Raw genomic sequence first — 16,259 nt, forward strand, 5'->3', positions numbered from 1 at the left:
AGCAGCTGAGCAGCAAAAGCAGCAAGCAATAGTTTGAAGTGGGCTTTTGCTGCAGTTCTGTATATATTTATAGCAGTTATATTTACATTCCATTTTTCAGGTTTCTTGTATCATATGGGACTGTGTCAATAGCCAAACCAACTCAACCCTTCCCCACCCAAAAAAAAAAAAATAACACCAACAACCCTTAATTTATCATATTCACAGCTTCCCTGTTATCCACCAAGACTGTTAAACAGAGAAATTAGATTGATTTTTCATGATTTGTTTGTGGCAAGTCCATGCTAGGTGAACTTTTAAGTACTTTGCTCCCTGACTGTTTCCTGGTTATTTAATAAGTTATTCTAGTGAGCTTTTTGGCTGTTAGTTATACCATTTGACTTATAATTTACTGACCCCTTTTCCTCAGACACTTGGTCTTCTCAAATGCTTTTGGACTGTCCCATTTTCTCCATGAGTTGGATAATGATCACTGGTGATCTCAAGTTGCTTTTGCTAGGGTCTGGTGACTATTAGAAGTAAGGTCCCACCAGACATCTAAAATTTATTTCAACCTCCCCCATTTTTTTTCCTGCTCTGAACAATCATGCTACCATTCTTCACTCATTATTTAGACCTATTGGAGTTACTGTCATACTTCTGCATTTACTTTTTGTGGGCTCTTTCTGCATTATTCAGTATCTGCAATTTTCTTCGTTGTATTTTAATTTCTATTGCTTTTATCAAACTTCTTTAGTCGTCTTCTATGTCCCATGACAGTTGAAACTGATTTCATGCCTTGCCATATTTGATTCTGTTTTCTGCAGGCTGACACTCTCTGTTTGGTTTTTGTTTTCATCTGTTATGTCTTTTTTTTTCTACTAGTGCACGTTCTTTTGCTGGTGCCCTTGAATTCCCTTCCTTGTTTTTTAGCAGGTAGACTCCTCCCATTCTCCAACAGTTACTCTCCATGGGATAGTCTCCAGTAACAGTGGAAATCAAAAGCTTTCCCTAAATACTATCCGTACAGCTCATCAACTCTTCCTGCCAGCACACGTCTGCCTTGGCCTCACCTGCACCTGCAGCTGGTGGGATGGATTGGCACCTTCAGCTTGGCTCCTCCAAATCTGTAGTGCTAGCACACCTAGCACTGGCATTTTTGCACACATGGACACATATGTAGATATGCAAGGTGGAATAAACCTTAGTCATTTTTCACAGTATCTCAGATTTTGGCTATGACAGAAGGCGTGGTATTGGCTTGACAACTCTGCTTAGCAAATGGCTGATGTATTTCACTCAGAAGGGATTTGCCATATCTCAAATCCTCCATTTCTGTGTGCAGTTTGGCAGGGGTGAACCTCCCAACTGAAGGACCATCCTGTTCTCATCCCAAAACTACTGTTGAGGAATGCATACTTCCTGATGTCAGCAGATGCAGGTCCAGTTGCTGTATTTTTCTCCATTGAAATGAAACCAGTCAATGAAACCAGTGAAGAAAAAGTTGTGTTGTGGACATCACAGAACTGAAGAAATGGTGCAACAATGTTAGTCAGTAGTCATACTTCTGATGTAAGACGTGATATCAGTCCTATAGGATATATGTATTATAATTACTGACAAACACCTGCATGGAAAAGCAATGATGCTTTGGAACTGAAGAAACATGTGATTTGGAGTGCTGCATGACAGACAAGGGTACAGCACGGAAGCTGTTAAGTGTGCTGTGACTTCAGAACTGAGTTAGGTATTATTTGCCTGCTATTATACTCCATAGATACAGAAAAATAAAAAGATGAATAAGATGAACTGCTACATTAATTGCAATCTTCTGTGGTAATGAAATTACTTCATCAAGGTCAAAAAACAAGTCATCTGGTAGGAAGATGGGAAGACTGACTCAAGCCATTGACTATGACATTTAGTTAGCCTGCAGTATCAAGTGGAGCCAAGCTAGAGCTCAGCTTGATGTGACATCTGCATTTGTCTTCCTATTTTTGATTACAGATGTGTTATCTCTAGGAGCTGGTGTGCTGTTTGAGAAGTGTTATTCCATGTGGAGTATACAGCACTAAATTCAAGTTGACTGGGCACCTCAAAATGCTGAGTTGGGAGGCTGCCTTATGTAAATAATGAATGCACTCTGTAAGATGCATGGTCAGTCTGACACATTGGCAGAAACATCCTTTTGGAAATGAGTTTAATATTAAAGAAAATTGAAATAAAGTCTATAGCGGGTAAATTACTTTAGAAGGAACTCTATCTTATTTTATAAATATTTTTAAATGTGCAGACACACTTTTCTCAGCCCAGAGAAGTACAGCAGCTCACAGGTTGCAGATCTAACAATGAATCTGCAAGCTAATTAGTTTAATTGCAAAACCTGATTAGTTAGGATTAATTTTTACATAGTGGAGCTACATGTATTTCATCATCTGCAGCTCTTAGTAGGATCTGATGTTGGAGCAAGGATAAAAAAATATAAATGCCAAGGAGGATAAGAAGATAATGATGTAATATTTATAAAATCACTGCAAAGAAGACCCACATTTATAATTAGCCAAAGGAACACTGTGTTGTGGGAATTAAAGGGGACAAGGTTGAGAAGGGAAGAGTAAAAATAGATGCAGAATGGATCTGACAAAGAGTTTGGATTGCTGGGCAGCCAAGAATCAGCTGGCAGCAGAAACTGAAGCAAGAGGATACAACAAAGAAAAAAAGGATTTTGTCAGCATAGAACGTAAGCTATTTCTGGTAGTTGGTGCAATTATCACTGTCTTTCCCTGCTTTCCCTACAGAAAGACACAGCTGTCACTAGTTTTGGTCAGGCGGGTCTGAACATGTGAAACTTCTATTCCCACTATTATGAACTATATTGAGCAAACTCTGGCCCTGTCACGGTCTGTTGAGTGTAAGTATAGAAACTCCAACCAAACAAAATTCTCCTATGCCTTTCCATACTTAAGCTTATGATAAAGCCATTACTTAAGCCCAATTTCCTCCTGGCGGTTTTTATCCATGTAAACCGAGCGGTTGTAGACAAAGAGTGCACCCCACACAGGCAGCGCTCAGTGTGCGGGGTGTGTGCTGAAGGAGGCAGAGCTGCAAGGCAGCTGGAGGATGTGGCTTCTCTGGGATGAGTCCTAAATTAGTCAAACACAATAAAACAGCCAGCCAGACTTCATGCTGTATTCACCTCCAGTATTTTTGGCTGTTTTTATCTGATCTTTTACCGTTGTGAAGACTAAGTTGATGTTAAGCGTTTTAAGATTTATTTTCCTGGGCTAAAGAACATCTCTGCAGTTTATTTATTTAACAGTGCTTCAGAGGAGACCATTTCAGGCTCTATTTTTAAATATAAACGTGTATTGGTAAAGCTGCTTAGAATCAGCCAGATTTTGCAACATAGGTCCATATCAGATCGTTATAAGGAGGATGATTGCCCTACTGTTTCTAATATCACAGTGCTGCATTGCTGGTATCCTTCAAGCAATTGTTGCTTGTGTTTGAGGAGGAAGGGTTGAGGAGTGCTTGTTCAGTCAGGTGCACTCTGTACTGTATATTGCAAAATCATGCCAGCTGGGGTAAGAGGACTTGCTTTTTGCAACACCACATTGCAAAATTCTCCTCCTTCACTGAGACAGGAGAATCTTCTTTTACAGTTAAATGCCATATAAATGTCATATGTGGTTGTCATATGTCACCGCTGTAATTGTCATCTCCAGTGGAGCAGAGCAGGCAAACTGGCAGCACTTACCTGGCAGGCCACACCTTCCAGGAGGGTGAACTGGGCTGCAAAGCAGAGACTGTAAAGTACTCCAGCTGGATTTAAGAATAAAAGGTAGAAACAGTTTTCTGAGGAAGGAGAATTGATGGCATGACATACTGTGAACAGCATGGCTGAGGTTGTGTGGGAGGTTTCACACTTTGCAAACCATGTGCTGAAACATGCGTATTTCATGAGGAGAACCAGACACAGGTTTTCTCTCCAGCTTTCTGTGACTACTTCGAAGAGTTTTATCCAATAAAAATATCTCCAAACATGCAAGGAGACTGAAATCAAGTGCCTGCTCTTTGGCAGAAACTGAAGGGATCGAAGTTCAGATGCACTGTTAATTAATGACAGTCATTTTAGCTGTATAACCCTCTTCTCAGAAATTACAGGTCACTAGTGAACTGAGCAAATATAAGTTCAGTAGAACATGAAAAAAATATAGATTCCGAGTATGCTTCACTGCTAAGAAAGTCCTGCCTATTGTTTATATATGCTGTATCTCAGCTCCTCCCATTTGAGGCTGGGAGTTGGTTGGGAGGGGGGGTGGGGTGTCAGTCTTGGTGGATTGGAACAGTTCTGTGCTTGTCATTACTTCCAGTACTACTTCTGCTAAAGAGCAACTCACCTAGAAAGCCTTGAACACTAATATTTTAGAATCATACAAACAGTAATGTTGGACAAGACCACTAAGATCATCAAGTCCAAACTCTAAGCCATCAAAAACATAAAAACCATATAATGGCAATGCAACTGCCTGGATGTATAAAAGCAGATGAGCACTCTTGAATCAGAAAGCTGGACTGTCTTTGGTTTAAATGCTGTATCCTCAGTTGGAGCCAATTTTTGTCTCAGTGGGCTGAGATTTCTCCACTTGCCGGGGACTGGTGAGAGCATAACAGTATCTGGGATGCTGCTGACTTACGAGAGAAAGTCAAAGGTTGTCTCTGATGGGATTGGTGATGCTCACCCAGATGGGGGCCCTGAAATCACCTTTGGCCTATTTCTTTAACAGGCTAAAAAAGGGGGGGAGATTTCAGTGGGCTACAGTGGATAAACAAACCGTGGGCATACAAGATGAGTAACTTGAAGGTAAACATACCAAAGTCCTTTCCAAAGCTGCTGGGATCAAAGTGAAATAAACAATAGATCCTGGTGGACTTCTACAAGGTCATTCAGGACTCAACAGGGAGTCATTTAAGTTCATACAAAGTCCAGCAGAAAAAAATGTCACTGATGCAAATGGGCTTGCTTTTAAGAAAACAGACACATAGACTCACGTGCCCAAATGTGCCTAAGTAGAAGGGAGATGTGTGGCCAAAGTCTGTGGTGTAGGTCTTTCTCACATTAGAAAACACTGAGATACTGCGACTCCACGAAAGTCAAAGGTACTCTTTTATATGAGTATTGATCTTCGTAATAAACATTAATATTGAGTGGTAAGGCTATAGTTCAGATCGCAAGGACTTAAAAGGATATCCATATTTATTTATTTTACACTGAGAGCCTTATAATGTAAACACGAGAGCGTATGCCCCAAAGCTGTGCAATTCCTGGCTGCTCCAAGCTTGTACACCAAGCTATAGCCTTCATGCCTGGAATGGAGCTCAGGGCCTGCTCTGTGTGCCAAGTTTGTCATTTGGGTAATGAAGAGGGGAAGAATTAGCCACACAGCAGTGTGGAAGTTCAACATAACCCTAACAACAGGAAATCTGGAGCAGTGGAGTGCCCTTATCACACCAGCACCCTGCGACAGGGTGCCTTTACTGAAGGCTGTGCAAAGATCAGTTTTTCCAACCTGCACAGCACAGCTGCTAATTTTCTTCACTCAGGAGGAGACAGCGTGAACATCATCACTGCACCATGTGGAAACCTTGTGGTTCCAGTGCTTGCCAAGAGTGCTGCTGTGCAGGGAGCTCCACCAGCTCCTTCCTCAGTCTGGTGTCGGCCAAACCCATACACCTCACATCTGTACAGGCTCTTTCAGACTCTTTGGGCTAAAACAGGGGACTGATAGCCCACAGTAGGGCACCCTGATAGGATCAATACATATTTTGCTACTTCACGCTTCAGAGAAGCTGTTTGCCACAGATCTCACTAGACATGGTTTGGGACTATTTGAAAATGTTAGAATTTAATATAAGTGGGGAAGTGATAACATTTACCCACCTTGGGGCTGTGTGCTTCTGTACATGTGCAAGTGTTACAGTGGTGGTGGTGTTTTGGCTGAAGAAGCTCCTCGCACTGTCACCCTGTTATTATGAACAGCTACGTTTGTCACTGACAATTTACTTCCCTTTTTCACTTTTTTTTTTTTTTTTTCTCTCAATACCTAGGATATTACAATTCGGATCTTGCAGCCAACCTATCCGTGTCTTGGGATACCTCAGGGATGTTCAGAAGCTTCATGGAGACCCTCAGTTCATGAGTCATCACTTGGCTCCAAGTATTGGGAATTTAAGAGCTGAAGCTTTTGTGGTCTGTTTTGTCATTCTCTTTAAGACAGCTTCATTCTAATCGGAGAGCTTATTCAAGATTTAAGCCTTTTTCACCTCTTTGTACTGGAAGGTTTAATTCCTGTTGGTAATCTGTTTATTTGAGGCCCTCTGGTGGTTCTCGTATGCATTAAGCCGGTAACAATCTCTCAGTACACGGCCTCTGACTCCAGGGGGAGACGGTGCCAGACGCTGGGGTGACATCCCTGCTGCGTAACATTTGGTTAGGTTGCTCAGGTAATAACGGTGACGATTCATACTTGAAGTCCACTGATATGTATAAGCCAAATGCTAAGGAAATACACACCTTCACTTCACTCTTGACACTGACTCACAGCTGAAGAAGCAGCCAGCCTGAATGGATAAGTAAAGCAAATAACTGATTATTGCAGAGTTTACAATAAACAGAAAGAGTAAGCCCAGACAACAGCACAATAATCAGAAAGCCTGGGTAAATGCACTGGAAATCACAGAGTCTTTGTCTGCATGTCTTAACAAGGAGGCTAGCATTAGAATTCAAGTCCATATTTACTGCAGTAGAAAGGTATGAAGTTTTGTGACCATGGCTGCTTTTACTGTTGAGGGCAGAACCTGAACAATAGGAAGAATCAATGAGACAGGAGTCTCATTGAACCAGCACAACATGCAGACTCACCACAGGTTGTGACTCACCAGCCTTGTTATAGACTAATTTCCCCAACAAAGAATGGAATTGGGCTCAGGCCAGCTGTAGATATTTAGAAAACATCCAGTGAGAGCACTACAAATAGCCCTCCTGTCCAATTGGATGAATGGATAGAGATCCACTTCTTCTACCTTGCATCTGGAAAATGGGTAGACAGCATTATCAGCAGCCAGTGCGCTGCAAGCAATCTGTGGTCAACTTGAATAGACAAAAATTCTTGTCTTCTGTTCTGCTCCATAGCTTTTAGCAAAAAAATCTGCGCTTGTGATTTTCAGAAATTAACTTTTATTGTTGCACCTACTATTTACTGTTATTACAGTCTGATGCTCTCAGCCTGCAGTTGTGCTGTCTGTGAATGAGATGCTACTCAGACAGGAGTGACTTTTTACCATGTCCTCTCTGTGACAAACACTGGTTAAGCTTGGGTTACTCCTGACCCTAAATATGTTAAAGGAGGAATTAGAAGGGGAGAAGGAGGAGAAAGGAATACTTTCTTCTTTTTTATTTTTTTTCTATCAGTCTTCCCATTTCAATGATAAGGGCTCTCCATCTTTTTTTTTTTTTTTTTTTTTTTTTTTTTTTTTTTTTTTTTACCACAGCCTTTAGTGGTGCTAAAGTGCAGCAGCCATTGCTCTGTCTCCCAGGAGTGGCTCTACTAGCCATGGTATGGACCTTTCAGGAGAAAAGCTTGGTAAAGGAAAGGAGGAAGGATTTGTGGAAGGCACAAGGGCATGAGGAAGAGGATGAGACAAACAGATACCTTAGTGGTGAAAGACCATAAGGAGTAAAGGCACAGGAAGGGTCGCTTCTATTAGGGACAGACAAAAGAAGTGACAGAAGTAGGAGGAGGACAGGAGCAGCTGGCAGAACAGAGGCATACCCACGGGCATAGCAAAAATGCTGTGCCACGTATTTGAAAGTCCAAGTTCCTTGGTTATGCCTACTTGGATCTGGATCCCATGGAGTTTTTCCATGTCTGGTACAAAATGCAGTTCCTGATCTGGACTCACAACTTATGTAATGCTGCTGGATATCACAGAGGGGAAGAGAATTTTAGTGATGGTAATGCCAAGGAGGCAGACCCAGTTCCTCCCAGGAGGATAGGCTGGCTTTGCTTTGCAGTCACCTGTAAGCTCAGCAAGAATAGGGTATGCTGGCTGCTTGCCAGTGGTTCTCCGAAGACCTGTACCACAGGAGGTCTCTGAGAGGAAATCCATGCCAGGCAGCTTGTACGAATGTTCGCATTTGTCTGTCAGTGAAACCCCAAATATGCCTGGTGGGTGAACTGTCTGTTGATGGAGGGTTACAGGGTTACTTGTTGCTTCCTAAATCAGAGGCTTGAATATTCAGGTTGCACAGAAATAATGGCTCCAGACTGACTTGGAAAGGTAAACATGTGCCTTTACCATCACCACACCTGGCATTCAAGCATGGACAGTGCTTGGGGATTGGAAAGGCATCATGCAAAACCAAGCTGGATGCCTTCCTCCCCTCCCTTTTTATTTCTTTATAAAGGAAGGAAAAGATAGACATGCCAAGCCAAAATGACAGAGTACAGACAGATACAGGTATCTCCCCACAGCCAGCCCTCACCCTGCTTCAGCTCAGCTTTTCAGCCAGTCCCAGCATGCCGCCCACCCTCCCATCCGCTCACAGCTTTTTGCAGTCAGTTTGTGTGGCTTCACGACACTGTCAGCTTCTGGGAGCAGGAGCTGAAGCCAGCAGCATAGCAGCATAGCAGCACTGAACACAGTACAGAGAGAAAGGGGAGCAAAGAGCTTGTTTGAAGCAGTTGTGTGTAACAATATAGAAAGTCCAAAGATCATCAATCTGCTATAAAAATATTACACTTCATAAAACCATGTATTATAAAAAAATCTATTCGGAAATGCTGGTAAACACGATAAATATCTGTAACCAGCTGCCCTTCTCATACAGGAAACGTAAAAAAGCGCGAGCTTCAGAAGTTATTGTAAACATGAACATGGAGCCTGTAAACAAACTCCTAAATTACGGTCCGTGTTTTGTCAGTTTTGCCTGGTACTGCCTCAGGTAGCCCCTGCACAACTGGTTACCCAGTGGTCCCACTTCACCATCAGGATACTGCTCCCGGCTGGCCTCGGATCTCACCTGAGCTGCCTAGAGAACAAGTACTGATACAACATTAAGGAGGGGCCATTTGGCTACAAAGAACAATCAGAAACAATCTTTTAGCAACTAGTCTTCAATTTCTGCACTTCCAGAGGCCCGTTTTCAACTTTCCCTTTCAAAATTCCACTTCATCCAAAAAAGCATGCATTATCCCCATTTGCCTTTCCTCCATTTTCTCTAAAAATTATAAGCATCACATCCATTTGGGCGACACTTTCTGCACAAGCAGAATCTACAACTGTATATACGTAGGCAAGAATTGTGGTTGTACAGTTGAACACCCCCATAGTTAACACACAGCACAGGGTGATGCAGAACGCCCCATTTTTACATTCTGAACTTCAGGCTGCAGAACATTTACCCATGCCAGCCAACATTTGCATACACAGTCAGATGCCTCGTTAGCTATCTGTCCTGAGCACGCTGTCATTCACGTGCATGCAGGAATGCACGGTCTAGCCTTCCCAATCTCACAGATAGCTTGTAGCTCTGGGAACTAGTAGGACTTCACTTGTTCTGCAGCATTCCCATTCTGCACAGGCTTCTACCCAGTGCTCGCCTAAATGCTGAGAATTTCAGTTACGTACACATTTATTATCTTCACTTTCTGAGTAACATTACTCAAGTTTTTACTTTCAGAACTTTCCTTGCGCCTGCTGTGGGGGCAGTGAGGCCAGGGCAGGGAGCACATACCTCTAGGGGGTTTGGATGTGTGCTTTAAATGGATAGGTGGAAATGGGCTTGCACATTTTTCTTTGTTACAAACTGTACTAAAACATCTTATCAGTGTTATTTTAAGCCTTTTTATTTTAATCTAAAGGATATCTAAGCTTGTTGGCCTAATTGTGCATCTTTTAGGATTTAGATGCCAGGATCTCCCTTGGATCTTGCTTAAAGGAGCAGTACACAGATGTTCTCCAAGGGAATTTTGCTTCCGATTGTTTTCTATGGCATATTTTGCTACAAAATTCCATAGATACAGCTTCAACAGACCTGAATGAAAATCATTTTTGTGTGGAAGCTTAGATACCTCTTTTTCTGCTACAATAATCTGCACTGTCTTCCATGTTTGTCTGCCTTCGTCCTACTAGGGATTGCTCTACAAAATCAGGAATTCTCTCTGTGAAAACTGATGATTTCATAACAAACCTCAGGATTTCTTCTTTATAATCTCCACAGTGGCAAAAATACACATAGTCAGGACCATATCCCCACAGCACATCATCTGAAAGCATACACCTTCTGGTTACTGGCATTTTACACAAACTTGTGGCACACTTCTTGAAGCCAGGATTTGCCTCCCACCTTTGCATGCACAATCTGGCATGGGTATGCTGCTTGTCTAAAAAGCCCACTGCCTGCACGCACCTCAGTGGAGGGCCCTACTGCCCCATGCCAGTACATGTCACAGCAGAGCTGGTGCCTTGGTGCCTTGCTGCCATCCCCTGCCTGCTCAGATGCCAAGCACTTGCTTTGCTGACTATACTGACATTCTCACTTGGATAAGCTGGGACTGCATGTTTTTGATACACACACACAGGCATACATCTGGACACAATGGCAACAAAATCTTGATATTCAAGTACTATTATATGTAATTTATGGGCTTATAAATGAAAATAATTAATGAGCATCAAAATGTAGCATTCTGTACATGGCCCCAACCTTGTATGGTTAATAGGGTGATAACTGCTGGGCTATAAAGAGCTAAGCCAGGAAGAAATTCAAACTATTGAACTCCTGGAAGAGCAGCATCCTGTAAGCTTGGCCTACAACATAATCAGATGGAAAAAGAAAAAGCTCGAAAAATTAAGACTGAGTACATCAACAAGGGATCAGACTGTTACCAATGACTGTGAGGAGAATCCAAACTGAAACAAGGGGAGAAAGATGCCAGGAAATTTCTAGTGGAGACAAAAACTGTACCTAATATTTACAGCACTCTTTCTCACTGCCTATGTACAGTGACACATTAAAAAGACATTTCGTTGAAACAATTCAAATCAATTGGGACACCAGAAAATCCAGCCCTCCCTCCAGATGCCCTCAGCATCCCCATGCCACCTTGCCTTCCTGCAGACAGAAGTCACATCCAGGGAGTTGGCTGGCACATCTCTGCATCAGTCAAGACATCTCTGACAGCAGAAATGTATGAGACTTGATTAACTTCCAATGAAAAGTGTAAAAGCAGCAAATAGCTAATATTGAGCACAGCTTAGCCAGAGTAGAGAATTAAGCAAATTATTCTCTGCTGCTTTGTAAATAAACGTAGCCACACCTATGCATATTCCCACACAGCAATGCAAGCCAATTCACCCTCTGTGTGAAGTTTCACAGCATTGTTTATTCTAGAAAAGAGAAGGCCTTCAAGAGGAGCTGCTTTGCAGCATTCCTGTGTGCACAGCACATAAACCTGGACATTAAATATTGGTTTAAATTATTAAGAATAAATTTAAATTTAAAAATAGGCTAATGCAAACAAACAAAGTTCAGTTAACAGTGGAACACAGATAGTTTTAGGAAGCATTTGCTTTAGCAAATGCAACTAATCTTCCCCCTGAACACTGATGCCATGATCTGGTAATTTCACATGGCACCATAGTGCAGCACTACCCAGCCAGGCAATTGCCACCTCTAGCACACAAAGCTCCATGTTAACGTTTTGTTTTGTTTTTTTCTCCCTTCAAAATAGACAAAAACTCAATATAGCACATTAGCTTCTCCCCACAAAGCATCTCAGGTGACAAAATTCACTCAGAAAACAAAACAAAAGCATTATAAAGAAGAATCCTGGGCAGCTCGTGATCACCATATGCCACAATGGGTAAGAAAAACAATAAAAAAGGTAGCTCAGGGAATGAGGAAAAAGGTCCACTTTGCTGAGACCTTCTCAACCAAGTTTTATTTCCCTGAACTTGAATAATCCAGGCAGTAAGGTACAGATTTATTTTTTTTTTATATATATATAAATATAGATGTATATATATTTATATAAATATAAAAGCACAGCATCCTCCTGTCTCTCCTCCTAATTTATTATGGTTAAAGCTTGTGACAGAGTTGGCTGGGCCCCTCAGAAACGGGCACTCCCCAGTGGTGGCAGTGACCTTGCCTGCGTCCAGAGGCAGACGGCCTTTTTATGAGCTGAGACCAGACACCTTTGTCACCTCTCATCCATAGGCTCCACTACTTTAGACAAATGCTTTCCCACAGACCCATGGGACTCAATAGCCCTCTTGGAGGACTATGTTTCTCAGAGACTTTCTGCTCTCAGAGGACCAGACCTCTGTCAAAGTCAAGCTCACAGCGTGCACTTCTCCTCGAGCGCTGCTGACATTGTTCCAGACAGGGCAGGGGCAAAGTGCAAAAGATTTCTTGAAATCAGAAGGTGTTTCCACCACAGACAGCTTGCTCTCCTTCATGCTGTATAGCATTAATTTCCAGTAAGGTATTATCCATGTGTCTCTGCAGCCTTCAGTCCTCCTGGGGTGAGTGGAGACCAGTAGGCGACCAGCCGTGCACTTCATTGTGATGCTTGTGGGAACTGCTGAGAACATTCAAATCTGACTGCATCTTCTTTACAAAAAGTGCTTTTCTTGAGAAAAAAACAGTGAAAACTATGTTCCTGCAGAACATCTTAAAGACTCTTCTAGGGAGGGATGGATGGAGCGTGTCTACTTTATTTGGCTTTACCTCAGTAAGGAAACAGAGCTACTAGCAAAATTGGCACATCTTTGTGAAGTTGTTAAACTCAGGATTCTGGCTGGAATGTAAAAGAAACGATGGAGGAAAGGTAGATTTTGCCTTATGCTGGACTTCTGCTAGTTCCGGTGATTTCATGTGCAAGGGGTCCAGAAAAGTTATACTAACCAACTAAAGATGAATCTCTCAAATAGTAAACTGTGGGTTTCCAAGGAGACCTTGTGGGGCTACTGCTACAATCTGGTTGAGGTAAGTCTTTTCATGCCCCTCCGCTGAGCCAGATTGGAGGACAATACAGGCTCCAGCCTTGGTGCCTGAGGTGTTCGGTTTAAAGCAAAGTAAGTGGCTGCCATTGCACCCTGTACAATAGAAAAAGAGAAAACATTGAGCTAAAATTCATTTCTTAGATGCTTCTTCCCACTCTTTCCCAGTCCAATCCCCTGGGTGCAGGCCCAATTTCCGTTAAGTGATAACAATGATTGCTGGCTGACAGACAGATGTAGTGCCTGATTCAAAACAGTGGGCAGCAGTACATAGACAGAGTTCATTGTAACGCAGCTGAAAGTTAACAATATCAAGCAGGCGATGAGTCAAAAAGCTTTACTATTAGTACAGTGCCATATTAAATTTCGCCTCTGTGGCAAACTTTTCTCAATTCCTCTCCCTTTTTCCAGAATATTTACAAAAATCCCAGCTCTTTCTGCCAGAAAGGGATAGCTAGGAGTGTAGGACATACCTTCACCAGGTGAACATCCTGTCTGCTAAGTTGATTTTGAGACAGATATTCCCTGTTCACTATCCATGGATGTCTCAACACTTGAACTGCTGTGAGACGCTGATGAGGGTCTACGTGAAGCATCTTAGACACGATATCCTAGGTTCAAAAGGAAGAAAACAGTAAGAGGGAAAAAGTAATTAATAACAGCACAGGATTTAGTAAGATCTTCTCAATGACACAGTCATCACCAGCCTGTACAAGTGAGAGGAGTCTGCATTTTAGAAATGCTGTATATTTTTTAAATAAAAAGTCTAATCTTCAAAATGTTCAGGTGTAACATCCAATTCTCGAATGATAATACAACTGAAAGATAATGTGGAAGGTATTCAGCTTACTGAGTGTTAATAATCATGGTGACTACATAAAGGCGATAAACTCTATCTAGAGAGGATGCCATCTGGAGACATCCAAGCAAGTTACTAGAATTAATTGCAGTTTTGTGATTGAATATATCATTGTTTTTCCATTCCATAATGCCAGTTGGTAAAAGTGAAATCTGGAGGAATACATAAACTGTGTCAAACTTTCTAATTAATGCCAGACAACTGGAAGCTCAACAGCTTTCCTGCCCATGCACCTATCTCACAGACTAATGCATAGATTCACACCCAAAAGTCTCAGCACCAGTTTGAATTCCAGATCCTGGGATTTCCAGGCTTTGTGATAGATGTGTGGCCTCAACTGCAGACAGCACAGGAGTTAAAAATGCTAGTTTAAAAACTACCTGCTCAATCTTATGTGACTCACATATAGACCATGAATTCATGGCACTGACTACCCTGCACTTCTACTCACAGTTCAATTGCGTGACAAAAGAGCTGCATGCTGATTTGAGAGTATTCACAATTGAAGGTGCTGCGTTACGCCTTATTTTAACTAAAATAGCTACTAAAATTCCAAACACTATTTTGCGCAGAGTGGTATGAATAAGCAAGCTCTTATTCCACAGGGCACTGAGAAATAACCCTTCTGTCCCTCTCTAAGTTGGATACAACTGCAGGCTGCCAGTCCATTTAAGAGGATAGGAAAAAAATCAAGGAAGCGTCCACTGACCTTTGCAGTATCTGATACTGAATCCCAGTTTCCTCCAGTAAGTGCGTATTTGCCACTGCCAATCCTGGCCAGAATCTCCTCTGGGGTGTCATCTGGCCCATTTGCAAAAGGAGTGAACCTATTAAAAATAAAAGTTTAATTTCCAGGTATTTGACTTCTAGGGTCTAGTGATAAACACCATAGATTTCAACAGGGATTTTCTTCCAGACTGAACTGCAGACATGGTTGCTTCATTTTCACTCAAAATATGCAGTGCACTTTTTCCTCATATTAAGTTGTTTTGCAGAGGAAAGACATTGCATTTTTTATATAAAATTTCTATTATGTTCTCAGTTTTATTGAAGGCAATATACTTTTATAAAATAACACATGCTTTTACTTTTTCTGTATTCATTTTGAATTTGCTTTATTCTTGATAGAGGAACCTTCATATTGGGAATAAAATGTAAAAATAATGAAGGAGAAAAAATAATTTCTGAAATAAAAAAGAAAAAAGAAAAAAAAATCTTTGCAATCTATTCCGCAGTCCTTTGTTAATCATAGCACGCAAGATTGATGGACAAAACAAATTTTATGCAATAGCTGATTTAAAAACTTCCTGATCTAGCCAGTCAGAAATCAGTAGTAAAACATACTCAGCTTTACAAAATCAGTGCCACCGGGCCCAGATATTTTTTCTACACAGACTGACAAGAGATGAATGACAAGATTTTGCAGCTGACTAAAACATACCAGGCCAAAATTTATTCTGTGATTTTAAACAGCTGTCTACTTTTAGAAGAAGGGGTATCTGCGATTTGTATACCTTCCCTTCCATCTGTCTTTGCTGTTGTGGATATACATCAGTTTGTTTCTTCTGCTGTTAAACGGATACTGGGATTTGGCCTCAGTTTCTTATCCCCTTGTTTTGTAAAAGCACATCCAATTTCTCATGCTGTATTTTGTCATTTCCACCAGTGTTTCAGATTTCACAGAAATTCAGCCCAGAAACATACAGGCTGTTATTCTATTCCCATCAAAGGGACACACTGAGTGTTCAGGACTGGCTGAAACTCCACTCTTGGCGTTAATAGTATCCCAGACCTGTGCTCCAGCCCTTCACTTCATGTCTGAGCCCTCTCTGCTCATAGAAAAGCTGGGAAGAGAATAACATCATGGGTGCAAATAATAGTCAGCTCCTACTGCTTTCCTCTGGTAAGGAAGACAAAAGCATTCACAATATAGTGGTGACACCTCAACTGTGTGATTTGTATTTCGGATTCAAATAAATTTAAAATCATAGAATCAAAGAATGGCTTAGGTTGGTAGGGGCATCAAGGATCATCAAGCTCCAACCCTCCTGCCACATGCAGAGCTACCAACCTCCTTTTCGATGTATTTTTTTTAAGAGTGACATTTTAAAACAAAACATTTTGAATGTATTGTCCTGTTTTTAGCTGAGACAGCCCCGTTATATTTCAGATAATGTTGAGCACAACTGTACTCGGGATCGGAATAGGGCAGGAACTCCTGGCACCTCTTCTACAGTTCACAAAGCAAGTGACACAAATTACAGTGACAGGACCTGTTTGTTTTCTGCATGAACTTAGGAATACAAGTTTCTTGCCACAGCTGAATGATCATGAAGTAGAACTAAATTGCTGT

At 41.6% G+C, this 16,259-nt stretch overlaps 1 protein-coding gene across 3 annotated transcripts in view; it reads right to left on the reverse strand.

The window, feature by feature from the left end:
- Nucleotides 1-11,406: 11,406 nt before the first annotated feature.
- The window catches only part of RPS6KA2 (ribosomal protein S6 kinase A2), a 269,674-nt gene continuing 264,821 nt past the window's right edge, over nt 11,407-16,259 (reverse strand). For all 3 annotated transcript variants that reach the window (XM_052698733.1, XM_052698911.1, XM_052698819.1), the window contains 3 exons: nt 14,616-14,733; nt 13,521-13,658; nt 11,407-13,143 (listed from right to left, as the gene is read on the reverse strand). In XM_052698733.1, coding sequence (XP_052554693.1) covers nt 13,018-13,143; nt 13,521-13,658; nt 14,616-14,733 — 382 coding nt within the window. In that variant the 3' untranslated portion in view covers nt 11,407-13,017. The remainder of the gene's footprint in view (nt 13,144-13,520; nt 13,659-14,615; nt 14,734-16,259) is intronic.

The sequence above is a fragment of the Tympanuchus pallidicinctus genome, unplaced genomic scaffold (assembly GCF_026119805.1).
Source record: "Tympanuchus pallidicinctus isolate F22 unplaced genomic scaffold, pur_lepc_1.0 scaffold1, whole genome shotgun sequence".
NCBI lineage: Eukaryota > Metazoa > Chordata > Aves > Galliformes > Phasianidae > Tympanuchus > Tympanuchus pallidicinctus.